This window comes from Xenopus laevis, chromosome 2L, assembly GCF_017654675.1.
Source record: "Xenopus laevis strain J_2021 chromosome 2L, Xenopus_laevis_v10.1, whole genome shotgun sequence".
NCBI lineage: Eukaryota > Metazoa > Chordata > Amphibia > Anura > Pipidae > Xenopus > Xenopus laevis.
The window spans coordinates 91,350,078-91,374,758 of record NC_054373.1 but is presented as its reverse complement, the minus strand read 5'-3'; the positions used below and the strand labels follow the sequence as shown (position 1 = coordinate 91,374,758).

The following is a 24,681-nucleotide window of genomic DNA, read 5'->3' as shown; positions in this document are numbered from 1 at the left end:
CCTCTTTTGCTTAATATGAAGCCAGCACCACAGTATAACAGTCCTCATTTCTAGTGTCCAAAACATAGCAAATAATGGGTTCTCCCTGAAAACTTTTTATTGATACTGTCCACATTTTCTTGATTAGAATTATATTTTAAATTATTTAAATTAAATAAAATCAGTAATAGTTTTTTAGAATCATGATTTAGATTTTGCACGTTACCCGTTAACAATATGAAACCTATACCGCCCAACTGTCCCATTTTTAGAGGGACAGTCCCTCTTTTGAAAGCTCAACCTGCAGTCCCTGTTTGTACTTGAAAGTCCAGATTTTCTCTGCATTGAACAGGCAGAAAAAGAAACAATTTTCCTAACTTAATTGGCTTTTGGCAGAGAGCCCAGAACAGCCACAGTTGCAGATAAGATACTTTTGCAACAATTTCTAGATAAGCAAATAAGTAATTGTAACAATATAAGATAACAGGTCCCTTGGGAAAAGTTAGACTCACAGCTTAAAGGGCAATTTTCTGTAATAACTGAAAAAAAACACAGAAATATGTTCAAACTTTCATAACATGCCAAATTTTGTAAAATGAACATGGTAATTAGGGGGTGTGGCCACAAAAATAGGCATAGTCCAAAAATGTTGTTGTGCTACATGAGTCAACTTTTTTGTCCCTCTTTTTATTTCGAAAATGATGAGAGGTATGTGTAACCAGTACTCCTCCCTTAGTCTGCATATGCATTTTTTCCCCCAACAATTTTCTGCAGCCTGAAATTGTCCAGTTAACTTCAATGGTTTATGCTAGGCCTAAAGTGGTGTTTAAATTATTAGAAAATAATTAAAAGATGTAAATCATTTAAAAAAATCAGCATTTGTCTTTCTTATAAAAAACATTCTAAATACACCCATTAGCTCAACTGATTATTTCTGCGCTCACAATGCATGACATTAATCATCAATTAAGGTTTTAATGTTCAATTAAGTTTTATAATTATACAGTAAATTTTGCACAGCATAACATTTTAAAGGGGCAGTATATCCCCTGTTTCAACCGGAGTCAAATGAATAAGGTTTTAGCAAGAAAAATCTATATTTTTTATTTCTTCCATTAAACAAGAAATTTAAACCAATTACACTTTCTAACTTAGTTTTAAACTTCCTGTTCTGTCAAGTCACAGTTTAAGTACTAAAACAAACAAAATGTCTACTGTACCCTGTACCAGGCATTTTGTCGTCTACACACACAGGCAATAAAGTAAAGTAAAGTAAGGGTAGGACTCCACGAGCGATTTTGTTGCGATCTGACGCGCAGCGACAAAACGCATGCGACTTGTCACATGCAACAAAAATAAGGTAAGTAACAGAATTGTCGCATGGTGTCGCAGCGTTGATCCGACATGACATGATTGTCGGATGCAGACGCAGCGTCTGCATCCGACGCGTCGGATCAATGCTGCGCATGTCGCATGCGCATGTCGCATGCGTTTTGTAGCAGCGCGTCGGATCGCGACAAAATCGCTCGTGGAGTCCTACTCTAATTCCAATAACATTCAAAAGATATCGATTTTTAGGAGCTTGCTCACCTTCCCAAAAGGCAACTGTTGGTGACAAACACCCCATTCATTAAATTGGCTGCTCCTTATCTCAAAACAAAGCTGCAGGTTAGGCTGTGGCAATATGGAGCTTTGGTGCTGCTGTTCTTTACCTGCAGTTTTTTTGGAGGCTGAGAGAAGCAGATCTACTTCCTTTTGCAACTCAGTAAAACTGCATCAAATAGCCAATTCTTAGCAACTTTTCGAATGATCCTCATTTTTTTTTGTAGTTTTTGAATTATTTGCTTTCCTCTTCTGACTCTTTCCAGTTTCCAAATGGGGGTCACTGACCCTAGCTACCAAAACGCCATTGCTCTTTGAGGCTACAATGCTATTATTATTTTTTATTACTTATCTTTGTATTCAGACCCCCTCCTATTCATTTTCTAGTTTTACATTTAAAGCGTTGCCTGGTTTCTAGGAACCAGAATGCTGCTAAAATTCCAAAACTGGAGAGCTGATGAACAAAAAGCTAAATAATTAAAAACCCACAAATAATGCAAATTGTCTCAGAACAGCACTCTCTACAACATACAACATACCTCCATAGGGTTGCCAAATTCTGCTCATATGCAGACCGGGTACGGGAAGGGTCTGGTGATATCCAGTGGCGTAACTAGATATTACTGGGCCTCACAGCAAATTATTTTTCAGGCCCCCAAAATGTTTAGAGGTTGACTTGTTTCTCCAATATTTATTGAAATTGTATATGAATTAGGGCCTCATGGGGCCCCTATACCTCCTGGGCCCCCCTGCAGCCGCAGGGTCTGCTTCCTCTATAGTTACGCCCCTGGTGATATCAGCAGGGGCACAATGAAAAAACTCTGTGGGCACCTGCCTTCAAGTTTGTGTGCCATCACTGCTCCTGACCTCCCCGCCGTGGCCAGAAGAAGAAAGACGTATGTGTGAAGGGGGGAGCTGGAGGGGAGTTGCGGCTCAGGAAGAGCGTCTGAGCGGGCCTTTGCGGCTGCTGTGGGTGGCCCAGAGGACACTGGATGTTGGGGCAAGCAAACAACGTCAGGGGCGGGGTGGGTGGCAGTCCGGGGTGTGCTTGCGGTATTATGACATTATGTTTGCCAGTTGACTGATTGTTGCGCCATTGATTTTAAAGGCCTGTCTGTGTTTCCTAATTTGGAAGTCCAGACAGGCAGTTTTGACCCAGACAGTCCTTAAAAAAAACATTCATTTCCTGCCTATATCAGGTGTTGCAGAAACTAGGGTTGCATTTGTGCAAATTTCCCCACAGTCAGTAGCATGTAAAACCCTATTCATTATAGGTACTTGCATCAAAATGCGCTTCTTGAACTACTGTATAGTTGCTCTCACAGCCGCTTCCCCTTGCCTGCCTCCTGCTCCGAATGTGGTGGCTGTGCCAATTGACTCGGGGTACCCTTGAGCTATAACCTGCAGACCAAACTGTAGTTCCGGAGTAGCCTCAGCATCCTGCATTAATAGACAGAGTGCAGTTTCACATGTGCGTCTAAAGAAGTGGGAGCACAAGTCACTATTACACTGACCCTGATATGACAACAACCAGATTTGAAAAGTTTCAGTGTAATTGCCCCTGATTTATGTCAATGTACAAGTGCAACCGAGTTAATTTTTATGCATCTGTCTCAGCCGTGTCAGATACAACTCCCTTGTGCGAGCGCAACAACAATGATATTCTGTATTATGGGTAAAAAATATTGATTGAGATCACAATTGCATTTTGCTCACTGCACTTGCGGTCGGAAATGACACCTCCAGTTACATAGTTAATTAATTAAATCGGGTTGAAAAAAGACAAAGTCCATCAAGTTCAACCCCTCCAAATAAAAACCCTGCATCAATAGACACACCCCTCCATACCTTCACATAAACTATATATACCTATATCTATACTAACTATAGAGTTTTGTATCACAATAGTATTTGATATTATGTTTGTCCAAGAAATCATCCAAGTCACTCTTAAAGGCATTAACTGAATCAAAGGGGCATGGCTTGACAAAGGGGCGTGACCCCGAAACGGTGCTCACTTCCGCAATCAACATGCAAGGGGTTCCTTGCTTGCAGCAGCCTGTGTGCTGTGGATAATTTTCCAATTGAATTAACTCAGCCATCACAACATCACCCAGCAGTGCATTACACAACCTCACTGTCCTGACTGTGAAGAACCACCTACGTTGCTTCAAATGAAAGTTCTTTTCTTCTAGTCTAAAGGGGTGGCCTCTGGTACGGTGATCCACTTTATGGGTAAAAAGGTCCCCTGCTATTTATCTATAATGTCCTCTAATGTACTTGTAAAGTGTAAGCATGTCCCCTCGTAAGAGCCTTTTTTCCAGAGAAAACAACCCCAACCTTGACAGTCTACTCTACCCTGATAATTTAATTCTTAAATCCCTCTAACCAGTTTAGTTGCACGTCTCTGCACTCTCTCCAGCTCATTTACTGTATATATGCACTGCAGATTGCATACTCCAGATGAGGCCTTACCAGGGACCTATAAAGTGGCATAATTATGTTTTCATCCCTTGAGTTAAAGGAGAAGGAAAGCTACGGAGGCATTTTATTGCCAATAGATTAGCTGCAATAGTGCAAGCTAGAATGCTATATTTATTCTGCAGAATGCTTTACCATACCTGAGTAAACAGCTCTAGAAGCTCTCTGTTTGTTTAGGATAGCAGCTGCAGTATTAACATGGTGTGACATCACTTCCTGCCAGAGTCTCTCCCTGTCTCTGGGCTCAGATTACAGTAGAGAAGGGAGGGGGGTGGGGAAGAGGAGCAAACTGAGCATGCTCTTGCCCAGGGCAATGAGGTTTAAGCTGAAGGCAGGAAGTCTGATACAGAAGCCCATGAGTACACAATAGAAGGAAAGAAATGCTGTGTTTCTTTTGACAGGGGACTCAGAGCAGCACTACTTTGGGGGTTTACTGGTATATTTAGATGGACCTTTCTGATAAGGCTTACTTAGTTTTAACCTTTCCTTCTCCTTTAATGCCCTTTTTTATGCAAGACTGAATTTTATTTGCTTTAGTGGCCACAGAATGACACTGCCCAAAATGAGACAACTTGTAATCTACAAAAACCCCTAGATCCTTCTCATTTAAGGAAACACACTGCCATTTAGTGTATAACTTGCATTTATATAACTGTTGCCAAAGTGTATAACCTTGCATTTATCAACATTGAACCTCATTTTCCAGTTGCTGCCCAGTTTTCTAACTTAGTCAAATCACTGCAAAGTGGCAGCATCCTGCATGGAACTTATAGTTCTGCACAATTTAGTATAATCTGCAAAAATAGAAACAGTACATAAATTGGTGCAATTAGCACCTTTTTGCAAGTTGTATAAATAGGTGACATGCCCAAAACTCAGGTTAGCAAGGTGCAAGGTGCAAAATTGGGCACTTAAAGTTATAACGTTTAATTTAATTAATTTCTTTTCCTTTGTTTCCTGTGTTCCAGTGTTTTTCCTGCAACAAATGTTTTTGGAAGGAAGATTTGAAACTATGCAGTTTATAAATGGTTTATAGTGTTTTATATAGTTTTTTTAAAAAACTCAGTGGTCTAGATGAATTGCCTTAACCTTGTCCTCTATGTATATCTATACTAATATGTCTAAAAGTGGCCACACATACATAAAAATTCATACAAAGCATCCTATGGATACAGGTTGGTTCAGGAAATCAGCCAGGTTTGAAAATTGCCCCTGCAGATGAGCCGTCTGCCATGGAGGGGGGCCCGGCAGTGCTGAACTTTTCGAAAGAGCCTGGTCCCCCCTTGACAGCACTGAAGCCGTGCCACCTCCTTCCGAAGTCCCGAACAGCTGAAGTCCCAAATCAGCGTAAAGACCCGAAGCCACGAAAATAGCCGAAGTCCCGAACCGGAGAAAAAACCAAAAGTCAAGAAAACAGCCGAAATTGAAGTCCTGAAGCGGCAAAAAGACCCAAAGTCACGAAAAGAGGCGAAGTTGAAGTCCTGAGTACAATTCCAACAATGTGTGTTTTTTTTTAATTCCCTGGCCACCAATGTATTGTTTTAATACTCTATAGGCCCCTGCCACCAATGTTTTTATAAAAATCATTCTTTCGGGCCCCAATTTTTTCTTAACATATAGGGGGGCCCTGGTCCCCAATAGCTTTTTATAACATGTGTGGGGGGGGTTACCTTTCTTAGCACTGATGTCATTGTGGTCTTTTTACTGTGATGTGGAGTGTCGGGATCTGGGGCAGGGTCGGGGCAACAGGGAGCCCCGAAAATTTTGTTGTACGGGGCCCTGTAATTGACGGGCCTGAGTATAGTATTCACCTTTACTAATAGGTTAGGTTTATGGGAAGCATGGGATTTGCAACAAGCTCATAAAAAAGCATAAAATGTCCCACATCCATGGAAAGAATTCACCTATAGCAGGGAAAGGAATGACTACAGATCATATTTGAATCTGACACAGGCAGATGGAAAAATGAAATGAGAAGGAGGTTGATGACTGAATATTAGTTACCAAGATTACAAACATAGCAGAAACAACTCTTTGCTTTCCTTTAGCCAACTGATGAAAAGAGAAGGAATGTGCTGTTTTTGGAACTGATAACAGTCCTCCTCTTATTAGCTAATACAGAGAAAGCTTCAAGATAAGATTTACAAGCTCTGCATATGTCTCACGGTTCATGGGGCCTTGAGAAAGATTCATTTTAGGGGTCATTTTTAAGTGCAGCAGATAACTTACGTTTTTCCAGGCTTTCAAAACAGTATATGTAAAGAAATGGCTCATCCTAAAAGAGAGAAACCTGTTTTGGTTGGGAAAAGCAAATATAGTTTTCTACGATTAAAGATGATTAAGAAAGAGTTGGACTCTGAGTAATGAATTATTGAAGGGAGTTTCTGGAATCTCCATTTCTATGTAATAAATATTTCATACAAATATATCCTCCCATGTGAATTATTATAAATACACAGCCAGCACATGCACAACCAAATAAAGAAAGCATGCAGTGGTGAATGCCTGGCAAAACATTTGTGACAAAACAAGAATCAGACTATGTGACATCACACGTTTTTGGACTGAACTAAATTGTTTATACTTTTGTAGTCTGCGTATTTAGAGCTGTATGTCAGAAGGAGCCAGGGTCAGCTTGGCATTAATCCTGATGTCATAAATCAGGATCCCGCATATGACACGTATGACACACGGAGGCACCTGAACAACATGTTCTGTGAATTAGCTATAATCCCAAACTTTGTGGATGCCCTCCAATGAGGGAGCCAAAGCAGTGAATAGGTATACTTTATGCCAACTGATTATTTTCTGGTCTGGAACTACAGAAGTGTGATTCTAATATAATGTGTTTATGTATCTGTCACAGATATCCGCGGGCCTGAACAAATATCTGGCTTTAACCCAGAAAATCAAAACTGGCATTTTCAGCCTCAGGTCAATATAAGCAACAAATCAAACCAGATTGTAGATATCATTTGTGCACCTACATTGATCTTATAACAGTGCCTGCAACTGCTCCACAGCATCAGACTGTTTTGGGAAGTTGAAGCCTATGTGTTAGCTATCCTTTTTATACCTTGATTCAGTTGTTACTGAAAAAGCCAAATAATATCTAGAAAGTTAATGAAGACACCAAAGTTAATGGGCACCAGAATGTAAACAATTAAAACTATTTGTTTTTTAATCTGACATTTTTCAATCCCCACAATATGTCTTGACATAATTACTGCCCAGTGTGACTTTGTGACAAAACTTTTTTTTTTCAAGTTACGTGATATTGCCTACTTAGAATGTCTTCACCAGCTTCTATGAAGAGTGAAGACACACGAATCATTATATAACTGCAATGGCTGTGTTCTTCTCTCTGACGTTATGTGTCTTTAAATACCCGTTTGGAGAAGCAGACATTACACAGAGATGCTGTCCGATCAGAATCCCAGATTCTATGCAAGCACTACATTCGAAGGCTCGCTAACTTGTCTGTGAAGGAATAAGCAGGCTTCAATACTATGTGATCCTCTAGCAGATAAACAAAGGAGTCACAAAAACCAGTTTCTGTGCCAACCAAAGGACACTATAAATAAAATATGCATCAAAATATTACACATGTTCTAGCATGGAAAATTGACCCATGGTCCCATGAAAACAATTGGACTTTTCTCGCATAGTCGCAGCAACCTAAAGGGGATGTATATGCTCCAAACACTTTTTTCAGTTCAGTTGTTTTCAGGTTTTTCACCAGAAATAAAGACCTTTTCAATTGCTTACAATGTTTCATTTACCGTTTTCCCTAGATTTAAATTTAGTGTTCCTAATTCTTGAGATTCAGTCTGACAGCTCAGTAATCCAGGTGCGGATTCTGAACTGTTACAATTTGCAACATTAGTTGATACATTTCTCAGCAACATCTGCAACTATTGCATCAGTTATAACAGCTGCCTTAAATGAAACTCAGGGATTCAGCTCAGCAGGTCCAAAGATAAGAAATGTATCAACTAAAGGTATCACTTTAATCAAACAGTTTAGAATTGGTGACACCATCCTCCCAGAACTGCTTAAAGGGGTTTCTATTTGTGGCCATTTTTCTAATATTGACTTTTAAACTTTAATTTTCACATTTTCATGTCTTTCTGATCTCTGGTCTTTGGATTTTTACCCAACAAAAGCAACTCTGGGAAGGGGTGGCTACTCTGTAAACTAATTTAAACTGATACATTTAGTTGATATATTTTACATTAATTGATACATTTCTTATCTTTGACCCTGCTGAGCAGAATTCCTACATTTCATTAAAGGAAGCTGTTAGAATTGATACAATAGTTGCTAATGTTCCTGTTGCTGAGAAATATATCAACCAATGTTACAATTTGTAACAGTTCAGAATCTGCACCTGGATCACTGAGCTACCAGACTGAAACACAAGAGACTGAAACAGTAAAATTTTAATTGAGATAAAGACTTTATTTCTGGTGAACAATCTTTAAACTGAACTGAAAAAAAGTGTTTGGAAGGTGAACAAACCCTTTAAGAGATAAGAAGGAGAAAAAACATTTAGGGTAAGGCCTCACTGGGTGTTTTGGGGAGATTTGGACGCCTGGTGACTAATCGCCACGTCTTTGTGGCGACCAATCTCCCCAAATGCCTTCCCTCACTCTGCGCCGGCTAAAATGAAAAAATGCCAATCCATAATCCGATAATCCGATAATCCAATAAATTCGGGCTTTTCAGGCAAAAACCCCCAAAGATCACTCGATTCGCCAAAAAATTCGAAAAAAATTACAATTTGGGTTTTCGTTTGGGTTTTATTGGGTTTATTTCCCCGATCCTATTTATTCAAGTTATATTATTAATAAATAAGGCAAAATTGGGCATGGGAGTCTGGGTAAGCTTTTTTTATTTTAATTATGAGAATATGAAAAATCCAATTTTAGTAAATAACCCCCTAAGTGTATGGACTGAAAAATGTGCAAACAACTCGCTTTATCCCCTTGCTTAAGGCTTCTGTGGCCTTACTTACTATAAGCCACACAGCTTTAAGGCTAATGGCTCATGGTGTTTTTGATTGCTGCTACCCTCTGTCAGAGAACAGCAGTAGTCAATATGATCACTTTCCATTCATTACTATTGAATAGGAAAGTGTCCTATTGGATGCTCACAGAAAGGTGACAGGTAGACCTCAGTACCAAAATGTTTCGGCAAAACGTTTTGGCTCTGTATGCATCACGTGGGGTACATTACATTCAATAGGACTACTGTACTCTGCCATAGTGTAACATCAGTCCAATTGCACTAGTGCATTAGTCTAAAAGCAAGGGGAATGAAACAGAAAGCTCAATATAATTGCTTCAAAAGAAAATGTAACTTCCTGCCTCCAATTAAATCCTGGGAGGCACAAACCAAGTGAGCTTAACCTTTTTTTCTCTCAGTCAAATAGAACATCTAACTAAAGAAAAACCTCAGCAAATGTACTACCACTCCATTCTCAAAAATCAATTAACTAACAGTTCAAATAAGAATGAGAATGTGACCTATAGCCCTATAGAGCATATCATGTATTAGTGAAGGAATATTTAGACTTCTTTCAAGTTCTTTTCAGGCATACGAGCTATATTGATATTTTATTATTGAAAGCAAAACAAAATCAGCTGACGAAAAAACATCTTGTGTTATTTCAGCAAATTTCCTTTTGAGCGTTGTGCAGAATTTCAAAAACAGGAAGCAAAAGTTTCTTTATACAAATGCAGGTTATTGAATTTGTATGTAGACTCCTGGGTATCCTTTTATCTAACTTGCTACAGCAATATTTTATTAAAATGCAAAAAAAAAACACTCCAAGTGCTAATAATAGACACATTTGAGGATTATAGTCCTAAGCATATCTGTCAATTCCTGTGTCCGCTCTTTAGGCAAGCAATGTATCCCTTTCTGTCCTTTTGGTGAAAAGAAACACAAATTTGTCTTGTGCATCTGAGTATGGACAGTGTTATATATTCATGAAGTGTCAGAAGTGGTTACATTATAGGCCAATTCTGACTGTAATCAGCTATCTCAATCATATAAAATATTAAATCTACATGATGTAAAAATCATTTTAACTCCCCGTTTATACCCTGTTGCCTCTGTTTCTGAGTGCAGTAGCTTAAAGTGATACTGACACTAAAAATGTTCTTTTCAAAATACTAATCTACATCAAAAGTTAGGTCATGTTGATCGTTTTTTTCTCTGATAGTTCTGTTTTTGTAAGTAATTGTCACTTGAAGTTCCTAAACCTGACTGTTTTGCCAACCTCACTGTCCCTTCTCAGCCTGTCAGTTAGAGTTTCTACTGCTAACGGACTCCTGCTGCACAAATATGGCAGCCCCCTCATAGAGGAACAGGGTAGTAAGAAAGGTAATGAAAAAGCATGAGGCAAATACTTTTATGGCAAAGACAAAAACAAAGACAGACCACAGTTTGGCCTTCCAGATTCTTATCTCACAGCTCAACACAAGACTTAACACTGAAAAGTTTAAAAGTATAAGTAAAAGCTATTTTTAGTAAATACAAATACGATAATTTTTGTTTAGATAAAACGTTACAGACACTCAACTTGATGATGGATAGATTATAGATAGATGATGATAGATAGATAGATAGATAGATAGATAGATAGATAGATAGATAGATAGATAGATAGATAGATAGATAGATAGATAGATAGATAGATGATAGATGATAGATAGATAGATAGATAGATAGATAGATAGATAGATAGATAGATAGATAGATAGATAGATAGATGAGAGAGAGAGAGAGAGAGAGAGAGAGAAAGATAGATAGATAGATAGATAGATAGATGATAGATAGATAGATAGATAGAGAGAGAGAGAGAGAGAGAGAGAGAGAGAGAGAGAGAGAGAGAGAGAGAGAGAGAGAGAGATAGATAGATAGATAGATAGATAATTGGAAAAGCTGACAACAGTATATTCTCTGGTGTGTTGATCCTTTCTATGGGACCGCCATGTTAGACTACAAGAACAGAACTTTCACTTGAAGAAGACTAGGTAGTTCTTCACAGTGAGGTTGTGGAATGCCATGCCGGATGATGTTGTGATGGCTAATTTTGTTAATGCTTTTAAGAGTAGCTTTAATAATTTGTTGAACAAGCATAATATACAAGGCTACTGTTATCTTAAGATCTACAGTTCATATAGATATTGGGACACAGTTTATATGTGAGTGTATAGATAGGTCAGTATACGTATGTTCACTAAGGATTGTTTGGAGGGGTTGAACTTTTTTCAACTCATCTTAACTATGTTACTATAGGCATAAAATGCATAGGTCCATATTTATGGATGTCACTTAATACTTAACACCATCTGAAAGGTTTAAAAAGAGAACATCATGCATTGTGTATTTAGTCATTCAAGACTGTACTCACTGATGGGGGTTAACAAGATGTTTAGACATGGAATTATAGAAGTGTTGGCAATCACTTCAAGAACATGCAATAACTAAATTTATCTATGATTATGCTGTATTTACATAGCCACTTTAGAGACTGTTCATCATTCAGTGGCAGAACAGGAGGGGTTTCGTCAAGAACCCATTTGTATTTGTTTTGGGAAGGAAAATCAAGGTAAGCCCACAGAAACAGAACATACAAACTGGTTCCACAAGCAGCACTAGTCACAATCAGACACAGAAGTGACATAAGACGATATCATTGTAAGCACTGGGCCAGTGTGGTACTTGTGTTAGCCTATGGTACTATTATGTGTGAAGATGAAAGTCAAGTAGATGAGATTGAAGTGTTGTGCAGTTGTACTACTTGCAGCCATGTCAGGAGTGTATGGCAAGCTGTAGAGGACATGTTGTTAGAGTGGCATTTGGTCTCCTTCACAACACACACACACACGCACTGCTACACGTGCACTACAGATAAAGTTGTGGCATGTAAAGGTGCCTGTGCTACTTACATGAAGGCATGGTATATAAAGGCCCACCCTCGGGGTCTTTCCAGTACGTTGTACAGATAGTTCTGGAGCCGCCGGTACTTCTTGTGAGAGGATGAGCTCCGCGGTGCACCCGGGATTGGGGTCCCCAAAAGACCCAGACGCCGAGGGCTCCCTCTGTCTGCTTGAATAGCCGCGAGGGCCACAAACTCCATGCCGCTCTCCGGGCCGGATACTGGTGCCAAGGACAGTGAGGGCACCCTCCCATTGTCAGCCTGAGGCTGTGTCCCCACTGCCATTATCCCTAGGGACCTGGGGCAAAGAGTGATCAGCTCATTACAAGGAGAGGGCTCTGAGGTAACGGGACTCTGGCACTTGACAGGACGTTGTTGTTCTTAAGCTTGTGAGGAGGAGAAGTTGGAGTTCAGCAGAGAGCCCGGGGACGATACATGCTCAGCTCGGGCTGACAACAGCTCTGGGCTGATAAGTCCTGGGTACTGGCTCATCCTTAGGGAAGCCCGGCAATTGCAAGTGCGGGGGGGGGGGCGCTTATTGCGCAGGAACCGGACAGGAGTTCAGTGAATGTTCTTACGCCTCACGTGTCGGTACAATTGAGTTCCCTCAGCAGCTCCCTCAGCCCGCTCTCTCCCCTTGAGTCAGACACTGTCCCGTGTGCGCTGCCTCTCAGCTCCTCAAAACAGAGCCCTCCCCTTCTTCATCTTGCTCTGGTCCTCCCCCTGTAAGTTCTAGTAAGTCCCACAAACAACTGCTGCTGTCTCCTCTCTTTCTTACATGAGATGCCCTTCTCTTTAGTTGCTCTCCTATTCCTCCTGCCTGACGTGCTCTCTGTCTGACTCTTATCCATTTCTTCCTTCCTTCTTACTGCCATCATTTTATTTTCTGCTGCCACCGAACCTCAAGGCAACATTTGAACATCCAGCTGCAGCAGAACTACAGCTCCCTGCATTCCAGACCTAGCTGGCTTAGGATGATCATAGAAGTCTATGTTCAAAATAACAACTGGACCACAGACCACTGATCATTACATTGACCAAGACCTGGGCATTCAGTGCCAGGGAACTAAGATGGCACATATTATTGGAGGACATTTCCAATAAAGTTGAGGTAATCTTCCCACTTGCAGGGAAAATATAAATATAAATATACACATGTGGATAATAATCACAGTGGGTATGGTCAGTTACACAAGTCTAATCTTATGAGAAATGTTTGGATGTGAATGGTATAATTGCCCAGATTTGATCAGTTCAGCCATTTGTACATGGATACATTACACCTAGGTATCATGTTACTCATTCTTTATACGCTAATAAGGTGTCAGCAGCTCAGGGTTTTTGGGTCGTTGGCCTAAACTAGCGAACAATTGAATGTAGCATCCCACGCACAAGCCCAAATTGCAGTATCTGACCATTAGAAAATGCAACTGTATTAACAACAATCTAACACCAGAAGGAGAACCTGTTAAATACTGCTTGTCTGTTTGGTTGTTTACAGGCTGGAGAACAGGTCTGGACTGGGATTCAAAATAGGCCCTGCCATTTAAACACACAAAGGCCCAAACAGACCCTCACCAGCGCAATAAATAGTGACTGTCTATCAGGTCTGGACTGGGAGTCAAAATAGGCCCTGGCATTCCAAGTACAGAGAGGCCCAATCAGCTCACCACCAGCTCACTAAATAGTGACTGTCTATGGCATCTTATGGCAGTCCCTCTGGCATTTGCCAGAACCCACAGATTGCCAGTCTGGGCCAGCTGTTTATGGCATCTTACAGCAGCCTCTCTGGCATTTGCCAGAACCCACAGATTGCCAGTTCGGGCCTGCTGGAGAGTTTGTAGCCCTTATTGCTCCCATTTATTGGGACCAGTTACATGTGATGGGCAGGATTGAGTAATAGGAAAGTATGTGAGTATCCGTGTCTACAGATAAATGCTGACACCCTCCCATGGAGAAGCCATGCCATGCATGAATTGCATGTAGTAGATATAAAAATGGGTTTTGCCATTTGGACTGTTTTTGGTGTGGACTCCTTGCCCCACAACAATAAATGAGCCCTAATGCCTCAGGTCAAGGCCATACCTTAAACTCAGAAGCCAACCTCTTGTGTGTTGTCCTATGACAAATTATGATCAAGTGCACAAAATGCTTTATGAGTAGCCATGGATGGGGTTTTAGTATAAAGGGCATGATGGGGGATTTGTTGCCCCAGATGACCAATATGCTAACAATTGGGGCTCCTTGTGAAAGGCCCTGCTAAGTAGTATAGGGCCCTATGACTATTGATATTATTGAGAGGGAGTTCCCTTATTTACCCATGAAAAAAGCTGCACAAAGCATTTATGGTTCTATAAACTCTTTGGTTAGCACAGAGTCTTTTTTAATGACATATTTAATATCTATTTGTAAATCCTACTTGTGTAATTGGCCTAATCAGAATACTGTTGGCATCTGACTCTGCAAAAATGAAAGAGGGGACTGAAGCTGAATTTTACCCTTTAGTTTGGATAACATGAAGCAGGAGCAGCCAGGGCAGATTGCTATCTCAGCAACTAACATTTTCTCTGGTGTTTAATCACTCTGTTAGTGAATGCATGCAGCTAAGGATCGCCCAGTGCTGTAGCTGTACCAGTGTAATGCAGCCCCTCCCAGTGCTGACAAAAGGGCGCTTTTGCTTTGGTGGAATGAATCTTGAAACTCACCCTCCCTGGCATCTCTCTAAACACCAGCTCACTGGGCAGCTGTTGGAGTCTATTCGAGGTTAGCTAAATGCATGTCCTGGAAGGCGGTGTGTACAGGCATCTGTGCCAATTCAACTAAGTAGTTTACAGAAACACAAATTCCAAAGTGTTTTTTTCTTTCTGTCTTTTAATACAAAGGAGTTCAGTGGTAGCAATAAAAGTGTCTTTTTACTCTGTATTTTTTTGTTCATTATAGTGATGAACATGAATAAACTATCCCTGTGGCCTGTTCAGAAATCTTACCCACAGTTAAGGAAAGGAGGGAGATTAGAATGTGAAAGGTGCATAAAAATTAGAAACTGTCAAATTAAGAGGATAAAGGGATTGGGAAGAAAAGAGGATAAAGTGGAGCAGAAAGAAAGGAGAACCAGCAAGGAAAGGATAAAAAATTGGATTAAGAAACATGCGAAAACTACAGAAGTACATGGGGCAGAAGGAAATAGAAGCAGAATAGCACAATAGAAAGAAAAGTATGCATCAGTGACTATATTAATATGTTGACTATTGTACCTACCAGTATATATACCATATTAACTAGTATAAATGTACAATTTTTGAAACCTGACCTAACACGGAAAACACGGACCCACAACCCACTTTTTACCAGCTTAGACCTAACCCAAACCACAACATTCTCAACCACAACCCAACCTACTATTCTCTATCCACCATTAAACCAGAGGGATTGAAGTGACATCATCAGAATTTGGCAGGGGCAAAAAAAAGGGAAAAAAAGTTTAAAGAAGTACAACTTTGTTATATTAAGACCCGCGACCCAACCCACCATCCACAGATCAACCACTTGCATCCTTACCCATATCTGTCAGTCGTACCTAATGCCCAACCTGATGCAAGACTCTAGCCTATACTTATTTACTAGCTGAATTAACATTGGGTCCTTGTAAGATGTTTATATGGTATTAAAATAAATCAGCTGTTGCTCAAAAAACAGAAGGTTCAGTTGTATATGGCCCTACCGATTCAAGATGTTGCACAACACCAGTTTTAATGTTTTTTCATGAATTGTATTGAATTTTGTAAATCTGCTTTTGTTATGCAGCATGCAGCAACATAACCAAATGCCCAAGTGAAAGAAGGAATGGTTTCCCCATTCTCCGTAAAAATTGTATTCAAATCAATTTGCATTCTGATTTTGCACCACCTTCCTTCACATATGCCATGGTTGTGCCACTGTCTGAAATGTAGCCCATGTTCCACTTGATTATGAAAATACTGGCAGACCAGATAATTACTTAATATTTTAATATAAACTAACAGTTACTAAACTCATGTTCTATGAAAAGCTGCATTATAGCCCTGGTGAGCCCAGGCCAAAGATCCCATTGATGGACGCTGCAGCCCATTCAGCCCTCACCTTACTTATTGCAAAACATGGAATGGAACATCCTTTATCCACAGAATGTTTGTATTTTGGAGGATCAAGAAGGTATTAACTGTACCTGGCTATAAGGCAAGAGCCCATTGTAAATCGAGGCTTCCATTTTATAACCAGGACTGCTGGTGTCATTGTAGGAATGGAATTTACTGCTCTGCCACTAAAGGAATTGCACATTTGCTTTAAAAATAACAAAGCATGCACCCCACAGACCTCCTTAGTGTGCACTTAAAAAACAAGCAGCATATGACTTGAGACAAAAATATTCTTATAATATACTTATATACTATAATTAGCTTTTTGAATAGAAGCAACCCTTAAGATCATGCTTTTCAATAAGAAGGTAAAGAAAAGGAAGAGGAAGAGAAATGGTAATGACAAAGAACGGATTTAAAAATACAGAGGTTTTCTGCTTCCAGGAAGTGGTTAATCCAAATGTTATTGCAGATTAAAGGGTTTAATGGTGGCCACCCCTGGTTTTGGTAGACTCTTGGCATATGCCCCATTCTTAAATCGGCCCTCAAACACAATCAGTGTAAAGTGGCAGTGATAGGGATATCCCCATGAAGTATCTGTCAGTTTGCTTACTCAGGCGCTAGAGAGTTGCTAACTCTTATTATCTGCATGCATCGTGGGTAAGCACTCCCCTCCCTACCTCCTGCTGTTACTCTGCTCTTTAAATGTGTTTAGTAATGCTAACGGAGCATTTACTAACGAATAGTATTGTTATTCCCATGATACCTATAATATGCACTTCTGTTTTTCTCTCCCGTCCTGTTTCCACTTTCTCTCTTTTAGCAATCTGTTTATTCTGCTGTTTCCATTAACCCTTACTTGCATCTAGGGTTGCCACCTTTTCATCCTTTATTCTTGTGTGTGTGTATATCAGAACATAAAGGTTAAATCTCACAACACAACATACACAGAACTTCATAAACCAGACAATAAAAAGGTTAGCACAAGTGTATATCTCTTCTTTTCCTTTATGTCTATTTCTTGTTTCCCCAGCCTTCCTCTGTACGCTAGCCTATTCCTCTGGGTACAGCATACAAATCTTAGCAGTGTTTGTAACAATAACCCTGTGTGCCTGATATTTTTACCTACGCACCTAAATTGCTGACTATGTATTCTACAGCTCAAATACTTTTTCACACAGATGGGGGCAAGCTGAGCTCTTACAGTATTCTTTCTCTCTTTCTCTTTTTTAGCTTTGATTTTTTTTTTTTGTAAAGAAAAGGTCACTTTTAAACATTTATCATGATGATTGTCATTAAACACAACATATAGAGGAGTGCTGGCAAAGGGACATTTGTCCTTTGGTCTGTTTCAAGGATAGGGCCAGTGCATCATTAATGTCACTATATATATTTTTAGCATTATTGTGAGCAAGTAGTACTGACACTATACTGTGGCCCATATGCAATTTGTTTGACTACCGTTGTTCTCCTCTTGAATGCTGCAGTAGTCAAAATGCCATGTGTGTCATAGATCTAAAGCTTCTTTCAAAATGGGAAAGATAGTATCCTAGTGGAAAATGTTGAATGTTCTAGCTCAATTGCTTCTGGAATGCTCCAGGCTGGAAATATATATATATATATATATATATATATATATATATATATATATATATATATATATATATATATATATATATAAGGCTTCTGAATAGTTGACATTCTGGACAGAGAAACATTATGGTGTGTCTTAAATCTGTCCTTAATACAGTCATTTGGATTTGCCATGCTTGAAAACATGAAAAAAAAAATATATATATATATATATATAATATATTTTTTAAGACTGGTCACATCAGTCCACGTCACAGTGGAGCTTGCAATCTATTTTCCCTGTCAATTTCACACATAACCACACTAAGCTCAGTTACATAATGACCCAGTTAAGCTCCTGAATGGCCAATATAACAATGTAAATGTAGTTTGCATGGGAACACATACGCCAGTGCAGCCTACAGCAAATATTTAATAACATGGTTAATTAGCCATGCAGGATTTGGATTCTATGTGGCAAATTCTCTAAAGGGAGAATTTTCACCAGTGAACGCTCCACCACACTTTGCACCACTTCACCAGGCGTATATTAACTAAAATGCGAAGTTGCACCTCAGCAGCCAAACGCCGGTGAATTTTCGCTAATTCGTATGTGCGAGCATTACTTAGCGATCTTTCACTAGCGTTCAATTCTGCCTAGCAGAACTGCGTTAGTACTCTTAGGCATAGGTCAATTTAAATAGGGCGGATACACATAGGTCATATAGATGTCTTTATTAGAAATGTTCATGTGCAAATTCTTGAAGTAGCCATTTTTTATTAAAAATGTCCAAGAAGCAAAATAAAGACAAAAGATTTCCTCTAATGCCCTAGACATGAGCCCACCCTAAAACAAATATGGCATGCCCCTCAAATTGGTTAAAATAATTGTTAACAAAAAATCTTTAATAGTTAGGAATTTTGAAGGCATTTAAAATATGAAAAAAACAGGATATGATGTCCTGACATAAGACTGAGGATGATGTAGCTTCATCTTATCAGTTTGCCTGGTCTAAGGTGGCGAAGAAAACTCTGGTGAAAGAGTTAACATTCTGTAAAATTTGCGGATATTGTGCACCTGAGCAAAAATTCACATGGCAATAGGGTTCAAAACTACACTAGTGACGGTCTCTTTCGCTGGCGAAATGTCATCTATGCCTGTTAGTAAATAGGCGATGTCCCTGCGGATGAGATTTTTGGTGAATTTTCACTAGTGATGTCCACTTCGCCCTTTATTAAATCTGCCCCTATATGTCTGGAATGGAAAATAGTGGTTTCGCTATGGCAAACTATGCATGTCGAAGGGATGTTAAAATTATGTAAAAAATAACATCAAGGCCACCACCAATTTAAACGTTAAGCTTTTTCCACTTGTGGAAAAACACAGGTGCAGCCCCATGCCAGTAGTAATAGGCATGTCTGTCACTGTGCACACTGGGTGCATTTCTGCCAGAATATGCCCACAGTAACCCATTCATGCCTCATGCTATACACACTGGGCAGGATTATTTTTTTCTCTTCTGCTGTTTTTCCGCTGGCAGAGGAAACGCATCATGTGACATTAGCCTGAAATGCTACAGTGTTCAATGTACTAAAAGTTCAAACAGACAGGTCCCCGCAGCCTGCCTCTCTCAGACATACACATAGGTACAACCTAGGCTGTCTCTTAGGCTAAGAACACACAGGGCTGTGCCTCAGCTTCTCTCCGCCTGTGCCTTCATCTGCTCCTTTGTGTAGCTACACTGATAGGCACAGCATTGGCCTGTGTGCAAATAAAAGGAGCAGATTTAAGTGTGAAAATGTTCAGTTCTGTCCAACTCTGGAAAAAACGCAGGCAGAGAGAAGCCAAGGCACAGCCCCATGTGCTCTTAGACTTCTAAATACAAAGGCTAAAATGACATCTCTTATACATACACAGGCATAGCCAGACTGGTACTGTATGTCACACTTAGGCACATGCAGTTTCTCTCTCACACATATACAGGTTTTTGCTTAATCAGGCTCCTTGCCTGCCTCTCATACATACATACACATAGTGGCACAGAGTGGATTTTGCCATGAAAACGCAAGAGTGTGCATTTTCTAAGACAGATCTGCTCTGTGTGTTTGCGCTAGGATGATGCAGTGCCTGTCAGACAGAGGAAGACGGAAGAGAAGCGATCTGTGGTGGTCGCTGGAATAACCCAAGGCCGTGTAGTTTTCTGCTGGTAGAAGCACTGACCCAGGGTTTTGGGTAAGTAAATACAATCACTTGGGGGTGCCTAACATTTGGCACCCCCAAGTGCAAGACTACTTTCCTTCTCCTTTAAGGCAAGCCTTGCATCATCTCAAAGTCTTGTTTGTACACCAGAATGGGGAACCTGATATCCAACCCCATGCACTGGTTACACAATTAAATGGTAAACAGAGAAGGGGAATGTGGTGATTGCAGTGATATCGAGCAAGTGCTGAATAGAAAGTGAAAGTAATTGCCTGCTCTGCCTCTATGCCTAAGGCATAGAGGAAAGGCAGGCAATATTTGATTGACAGCTGAGATTTTGAAATGAGTTTACAACAGTTATGCATGGTTTAATAAAAAAAAGAATTTGGATTTCAATTTTAATTTGAAAAGGACTTTTATTTTACGTCCGTTTATGTCTGGTTGATAGGTCCGCTTTAAAGAACAGTTTCAACTTTCTAACATGCACCCATCTCAGTGGTACTTAGCTGTCCTGGCACCCCAGCCCAGTTTAAAATAACTGAGAGATCACTCTTCTAAATGCTGTTTGCTATTTAGGAGGGGTAAGTACCACAAACACATTTGATTTGTCCCATAGGGTGATTTGAATATTGTATAACATACTACACTATATGCACTTTATATTCTGTTGTTTACTCCCTGGACATTTTGTATTGATGCTTGAAGAGATTGTATCTGGACCGACAGGAGGAAAAAGACTGAAGGTTCGGCAACCTAATTGTTTTCTGCTTATGACTGGAAGAGAATTCTAGCAACAAATTGTGTTTCGCTTCAGCCGGCATGCTTCCTGCTTTAGTTTTATGTAAATCTAACAGTACTGCCTCTGTGATCTAAAATGCATCTCAGGTTAGGAAGGTCCCGTTGTTAATGCTGTGCCTGACTGCTCCACTCTGCTCAGCCCTGTCTGTCAGCAAATGCTACATTTTTTAAACTAACAGTGAGTGTAGTAAGACTCCCAGCATCTGATGTACAGCAGACATGGTAATTAAAATACTGGACCACAATTTATTTGTGTTTGCAGTGGTAATAAATCATTAGCAAACATATAAATGAATTATCATCATCACTGTTTTGTTATACAGTGCAAGCAAGTTACGCAGTGCTTTGCATCAAATAGTAGACTTAAGAGTTTATAGCAGGTAAGAGAAAGGCAGACTGGGTGGAACAAGCTGGCCTTATCTGCCATCACTTTTTAAGTTTCTCTGGAGCCAGGATTTCTCATATACAGTATGCCAGAACATTAGTTTTTTTAGGTTGAGTGCTTGTCTTGAAAAAGGACAGTGATTGGATAGTGGCATTGCTTTATAGCAAGGCACAAAGTTGCTGAAAGTCTTTTTTCCTTTTACTCAGAACTGGCGCTTTGATTTCACATCAATCATTCCAAGAGGAAAGCACAAGGACAAAAAAAAATAGAAGTTCTTTAAGAAATCGATTTATTTTTAATCCCAATTGTTCTGTTCTGCTAGGTTATTCTTTCACGTGGTTTATATACAAAGGAAAACTTAACCAAGCTACTAACATTTCGGCTAAGACACCCTTGTGGTTTTTTTTCCAAATTAATGGTCGTGCTCTAAGAAAAGTATATTTCATCCCTCCCATTCAGGGCCAAACTGACCATTTATTGGTCATGACTAGACAGCCATGACTCCAGACCAGTATTCAGCCCAGGGCCTTCCTCCGTTTTACCTCAGTCACACATGTCCCAAAACATCCCCAGATCTTAAAATGCCACCTGTGATATCCACTCATATTCCCAATACAGCTGTAATTTATCATGTGAAAAAAATTCAGATTCTTTGCTTCTATGAGCCCACTTCATGTCCCAAGACCCTGGTGTAGGTGCAACCCTTCATCCCATGTAGTTATGCCTCACAACCACTAGTGTATTACATGCAATATATATAATATTGCAGTGCCTCCTTCTTGTCTTGTTGAGCACTGCTGCCATTCACATATATATTTATATACTGGTCTTATATACTGGTATCCATGACAAAAGTTATATACAAATTACAGAGGAGTTACATATAAAAGCACAAAGCTTTGTTTTTATACAGGTCATGGAACTCCAAGGTGATTTCTCATATCCTCATATTTTGCAACAGGGGGTACTTTATTATAATACACAAATTTTAGTGAGTCATGTGACAGAAATAACATTACTAAGCTCCGATGACACCACTAACCGTTTATAAGAATATAATTGAAAGGATATTCATTATGGCTCTTGTGTATTATAAGGATATTAGAAATCATGTGACTTCACAACAAGAGAGTGACATCATTTTTTTCTGATACACAAGTTTCAGTGAGTCAGGTGACACAAATTACATCACTTGGCACCAGTTATAACCAATGACATCACTAAGCACGATTTCTAAGAATATAATTTACAGGATATTCACAGCTTGTGTTTTGCATTATAATTATTTGCATTATACTGTTTGTAATTGTTCATTGAAAACTCTCACATTACATTCACTGCAAACTGCTTTTCTCTATCAGACTTTAGCGAGTTGTACTTTAGCTTTAGTGTTTCTCTTCATATACAGTATATGCTGAGTGCTAGCTTTTGTATTAATTAAAAATGATCAGGCAGTATATGTGTTTTTTTCCAGAGCTAATATCAACATTAAAGTGAGTTCCACTTATCAAAGAAAAAGCACTCAGAGCCACCAGAGAAAAGAAGAAGACTTTTAAGGGGGGAGGGGGTGTCCACGTGCTGATTGAAGGACTAGAGGAACAGACATTTCTGGTAAGTGAAATTTACTTTTTTCCCTATATCCTTGAACAGCCCCCATACAGTTTGTTCATTAAAATGCCTAGGGAAATGCTTGAAGAAAGCATTTCCACTTTACTATTTTTTTCTTCCATGGATATACAGTCAGAAAAAGTTTTAATTCTTTGGAGTTTTGTTTATCATTGGCTGAGCTTTCAAAGTAGCAACTTCCTTTTAATATATAACATGCCTTATGGACACAGTAGTATTTCAGCAGTGACATACAGTGTATTGGATTAACAGAACATATTCAATATGCATCATAACAAAATTAGACAGGTGCATAAATGTGGGCACCCCAACAGAGATATTACATCAATACTTAGTTGAGCCTCCTTTTGCAAATGTAACAGCCTCTAGATGCCTCCTATAGCCTTTGATAAGTGTCTGGATTCTGGATGGCGGTATTCTTGACCATTCATCCATACAAAATCTCTCCAGTTCAGTTAAATTTGATGGCTGGTGAGCATGGACAGTCTGCTTCAAATCATCCCATAGATTTTCAATGATATTCAAGTCGGGGGACTGTGACGGCCATTCCAGAATATTGTACTTCTTCCTCTGCATAAATGCCTTTGTAGATTTCGAAGTGTGTATAGGGTCATTGTCTTGTTGGAATATCCAACCCTTGTGTAACTTCAACTTTGTGACTGATGCTTGAACATTATCCTGAAGAATTTTTTGATATTGGGTTGAATTCATCCGACCCTCGACTTTAATAAGGGCCCAGTCCCTGAACTAGCCACACAGCCCCACAGCATGATGGAACCTCCACCAAATTTGACAGTAAGTAGCAGGTGTTTTTCTTGGAATGCAATGTTCTTCTTCCGTCATCTAAAGCGCTTTTTGTTGTGACCAAATAACTCAATTTCTATCTCATCAGTCCAAAATTACTGTTGCTTGTCTAACGGAGCTTTTGAAAAAAAAAATTCAGTGCAGACTAGCAGTACTATTTAAATTCATATAAAACACGTTCATTTATTGGCATTACTGTTGTTTTAAAATCACTGCCGTATTTATAAAGCACTCTCCTCATGCAATAATGTATGCTATACTTGGTGTTTACATAAATAATCCATTACAAAGAGGTAATTGTTGCATTTATAAAGATGTGTCATTTATTTTAGGCCACATTAAAACCATCATTTATGCCATTAGTTTAGACCTGGCATAACCTTAACAATGAATTGGATATTATATGGCATGAAAAGTGTTGGCACTATTTTACACAGCTTTTTTTTTTATACACCAGAATTTTACATTCTGCTACACATATGCCAAATTTATTACACAATTTTAACAATCAAGTTTCACTTTTGCTTTAATGGAGCAATGCTTAAGGGTTTATTTATCAAAATTTGAGTTTGTGTCGTTTTAGAGTTTTTTTTCTACTTTGAATAAACTCTAATTTAAAAATGAAATGTGAATGCTTGCTTATTTATTAAAAATCTTGAATTTTTACTTTATCGTTTTTACTGGGTCAAAAGATTTGAAAAAGTTGCACTGAAAAAATGTCTTAATTTGCCATGGACAGCACCCATTGGCTTTTAGATGACAACGTTTTACATTCAAGCTTTACAAATGTTTTTTGCGAATATCGCACAGCTAAGCATAACTTAAATTCACAAGTTTCACCAATTTTATATACATTGATGTGGAGCTCTTCCTAGGATCCTAGCATATAAATTGCAACCAATTGCAAATAAAGACCCATGTTATTGATGAGGAGACCTGCTAGGGAAGCAGAGAAACCCTGCAGATCTTAACCAAGAGAGGTAGGCTGGAACTCACTGCCTGAAGCCCAGAGTATTTCTCCAGTAAAAGGTGAATGTGCCAGTAAATTAGCCCAGTAAGGGTACAGACTTCTAACCACAAATGCTAATTAGGAGAAGTGCCCATCTTTGAGAGAAAAATGTGTTTATTCTTGGGGGGTGGAATTATGCATACATTTTCAATTACAGTC

General features: G+C 39.3%; 1 protein-coding gene across 3 annotated transcripts in view; it reads right to left on the bottom strand.

Moving 5' to 3' along the window:
• The window catches only part of LOC108707508 (potassium voltage-gated channel subfamily KQT member 4), an 88,175-nt gene extending 75,390 nt beyond the window's left edge, over positions 1-12,785 (bottom strand). Inside the window, exon 1 of one of the 3 annotated variants that reach the window (XM_041582172.1) lies at positions 12,024-12,785. In XM_041582172.1, coding sequence (XP_041438106.1) covers positions 12,024-12,298 — 275 coding nt within the window. In that variant the 5' untranslated portion in view covers positions 12,299-12,785. The remainder of the gene's footprint in view (positions 1-12,023) is intronic. The other 2 variants (XM_041582171.1, XM_018245504.2) reach the window with 2 other exon arrangements.
• Between the last annotated feature and the right edge of the window lie 11,896 nt (positions 12,786-24,681).